General features: G+C 46.7%; 1 protein-coding gene across 2 annotated transcripts in view; it reads left to right on the top strand.

Annotated features, from left to right (window-relative positions):
- cops7a (COP9 constitutive photomorphogenic homolog subunit 7A) overlaps window positions 1-3,572 on the top strand; it is a 13,394-nt gene that overhangs the window by 7,422 nt on the left and 2,400 nt on the right. For both annotated transcript variants that reach the window (XM_008322799.3, XM_025061330.1), the window contains 4 exons: window positions 20-108; window positions 715-917; window positions 1,392-1,497; window positions 1,785-1,954. In XM_008322799.3, coding sequence (XP_008321021.1) covers window positions 20-108; window positions 715-917; window positions 1,392-1,497; window positions 1,785-1,954 — 568 coding nt within the window. The remainder of the gene's footprint in view (window positions 1-19; window positions 109-714; window positions 918-1,391; window positions 1,498-1,784; window positions 1,955-3,572) is intronic.

Genomic DNA, 3,572 nt, shown 5'->3' with positions numbered 1-3,572 from the left:
GTCTCGTCTGTGGCTGCAGAGAGAGCGGCCTCACTTCCAGAGCTGACGCCGGCGCAGAGGAATAAACTCCGCCATTTGTCCATCATCAGCCTGGCGTCAAACCTCAAGGTTCGTTCTTTTCTTTTCTTTTGGTTTTTGTTTTAATTCAGTTTTTAACAAGAAAAAAAAACTGTTGAGACCAATTATATCTGATGTCACACATGAGTCGTTAGGCAGAACCAACAGGGCGGCGCCGAGGGGTGGGTTAACAGGGGGCTCCAGGCAAATGTCCCAGAAATACCTTGAAATGCCCTGGACATCAACAGTGTGGGGGTGTGTGTGTGTGGGGGGGGGGGGCCCCCCCGGGGCAAAACAGACCAGAATAAAAAAGACCAGAAATAAAAACTGCTCGATTTTCACCACGTTTTGTCAAAGTTGAAGTTCATTACAGTGAGATTTAAAACAGGCCTAGGTCAGGAGAACACTGCCACCTACTGTACTGGAGCGGGTAGTGTCACGGTTTGACCATAACTCACCCTCACCTCCCAGGAACATTACTCCTCCTGGTCATGTGACCTTTTGTCTGGTAGAGGGTTTTGAACCCCCACCTCTTCTGTCGTCCTCAGTGGTGACATTTAAAGAAAGTGACACTTTTTTTTTTCTTCTTCTTCCATAAAACATCCATTTGTGTTAATTATCCTTTCTCTACCTTTGCCCCCCCGACCCCCCCTCCAGTGCCTGCCCTACTCGCTCCTCCTGCAGCAGCTGGAGCTGAAGAACGTGCGTGAGCTGGAGGACCTGCTGATCGACGCCATCTACTGTGACATCATCCAGGGGAAACTGGACCAGAGGAACCAGCAGGTGGAGGTAGACTGCAGCGTGGGTCGTGACCTCGGCCCCAACGAACTCCCCAACATCATCAGCACATTACAGGAGTGGTCAGTCCTGGGCCCCGGCACGTGTGTGTGTGTGTGTGTGTGTGTGCAATCGTTTTAGGCAGACGCACTCTTTCAGGGGAAGGAGAATCTCCATCGTAACGTCGTTGATATGCAGACGACGCAGTCGTTTTTATTTAAAACAAAACATCAGTTTTTAGCCCCGTTCCTGAGAGCGGTCAGTGGAGGGGCTGCCACCCTTTGGTTGGGAAACAAACCCTCAGCCCTGGCTGAACATGTCAATAACTGACTGGGTCTAGGACCTCGCCCCACGGTGTGGGCAGCAGCCACCTGCACTGGTCATTTTGAGAATGAGAGTTTCTTGTTCTTCACATTTTTTTCGATGCACTAAAAATAAGTGGGCTGTAAAGAAAAGGGTGGGGGGGGGGAAGTGTGTGTGTGTGTGTGTGTGTGTGTGTGTCTGCAGTGTCTGTTCTTCTAACTCACACACACCCTGTGCTGGTTTCTCTCCCTCAGGTGCACCGGCTGTGAGGCTGTGCTGTGTGGCATCGAGGAGCAAGTCTCACGGGCCAATCAGTACAGAGAGAGCCAGCTAAAGGTCAAAGTTCAAGTGGAAACAGAGGTCAGTATTGGTTTGGGCTCGCAGCTACGGCTGGTATTTTATGGTGGATTTTGTTTTGTTGTTTGTTTTCAGTAAGAAACAAATGTTCAGTAAATACAACAGATGATCAGACTCACAGGTTGCTAGTTGAATACCCGATGTAAATATTTGATTGGCACAAAACAGTGTTGTCATTTACACTATTACATTTCCAGCTGTTCTGCTGTACCGTACTGTACTGTTCCATTCCTCGTTAGCCTCCGATCTCTTACACAACTAACTTCACATTTTTACTTTACTCCACTTAGGTTTCAAACCTGCAGAAAACGTTAAAGGCCAGCGCCGCCTCACCGTCTTCAGGCCCCGCCCCCGCTGGGGCCGCCTCCAGTCAGGACGCAGACCAGCCGGCCGAGCCCCGAGACCCCGCCTCCTCTCAGGAGCCTCGACAGCCGGGCAAAAAAAGTTCGAAGGTGAAAGGGTGAGTGCGTGTTCCTCCCTTTGTTTCCTCCGCTCCCGCAGAGCTGAGAGGCTCAGACTGACGCCTCGGCCTGAGGGGATTTATTTTATTATTGTTGTTATGTTTTATAGAAAAGAAAGAATTTACAAACTCAGTGTGTTCCTGCTTTTAATGATTACAAAAATGTCAACAACGTTATTAAAAAACCAGACACTACACTAGGTAGACTAAAACAGAAATGTGTTTTTTCATCTGTACCAGAACTGTTGTAGCTAACGTTAGCTCTAGCGTATGTACCAGGACTGTTGTAGCTAACGTTAGCTCTGGTATCTGTACCAGGACTGTTGTAGCTAACGTTAGCTCTAGCGTATGTACCAGGACTGTTGTAGCTAACGTTAGCTCTGGTGTCTGTACCGGGACTGTTGTAGTTAGCGTTAGCTCTGGCGTCTGTACCAGGACTGTTGTAGCTAACGTTAGCTCTAGCGTATGTACCAGGACTGTTGTAGCTAACGTTAGCTCTAGCGTATGTACCAGGACTGTTGTAGCTAACGTTAGCTCTAGCGTATGTACCAGGACTGTTGTAGCTAACGTTAGCGCTGGTGTCTGTTCTCACAGCAACATGTTTTACACTGAGATAATACTGTAGTAGACTTGAAGTACTGCAGTGCTATTTAAGCTTTTTGTTGTACCATTTTGTACCTGCTGTACCTGTTATCCAAACTGCCACTGGGGGGCGCAACAACTTTCCCCCAACATGTTTGTCATCGTCCTTCATTGTTCTCCAAACTTTCTTGTTAATGTTAACCTTACTCTACACATCATGTTTATCTTGTTTCCACTGGCAACGACAGTAGGTGCATTGGCGCCACCTACTGGGCTTGAGTGTGTGCATCGTTTTTTTTTTTTCCTGTTGTGGTTTTTGTGAAATTAGGCAACAGAGAAAGATGAGTTGAGTTTGTTTTGTTTTTTTTTGTTTGTTTGTTTGTAATTATTGAATCAAAATAAATGCAATCAAGGCCCAGGGCTCATAAAGACGTCCGTCATGTTAAACTTCTTTGTTCACTGCGTTTGTGGTTTTTGAGCCTTTGGGTTTTTTTGTAAAGAATAAAATTTATTCATACACGGTGTGAAAATTAAACTAAAAGCTTTAATGTGACGCTTCATTCTGGTGAAAAAAGTTTTTCGTGGCAGCTGCTGCTCAGTGTGTGTGTGTGTGTGTGTGTGTGAGAGAGAGAGAAACGCTGTTGAAAGGTACTTGATAAATACAGATTTATCCCAGTTAAACCACGGCACTGAAACGACTCCAACAGTTGAAACTCTAAATTAAAGCCTTGACGTCGACGTCGTCGTCGAGTGAGAAATTCAACAGAGACTCACTCTCCTTTCCATTTTCTTCTCCATAAACATAAAAAAAAAGCAGCTGCCAGCTCTAAGTGGTGTGTGTGTGTGTGTGTGTGAAGCCTCTTCATTATCACACACACACATCAGTGTTTTCCTGCAGCACTCTCACTCAGCCGCTCGCTCTCTCTTCTGATTCCATCCGGCCCAATTACCGCCGGCTAATTTCACATCTGTCCGGGTTTGTAAAATGTCACTGGATGCAGAAATGTCCTGCGTGTGTTTGTCCTCCCCTGTCCCC

Source organism: Cynoglossus semilaevis, chromosome 13, assembly GCF_000523025.1.
Source record: "Cynoglossus semilaevis isolate Cse_v1.0 chromosome 13, Cse_v1.0, whole genome shotgun sequence".
In the NCBI taxonomy this organism is placed as follows: domain Eukaryota; kingdom Metazoa; phylum Chordata; class Actinopteri; order Pleuronectiformes; family Cynoglossidae; genus Cynoglossus; species Cynoglossus semilaevis.
This window is presented reverse-complemented; position numbering and strand designations above follow the sequence as displayed.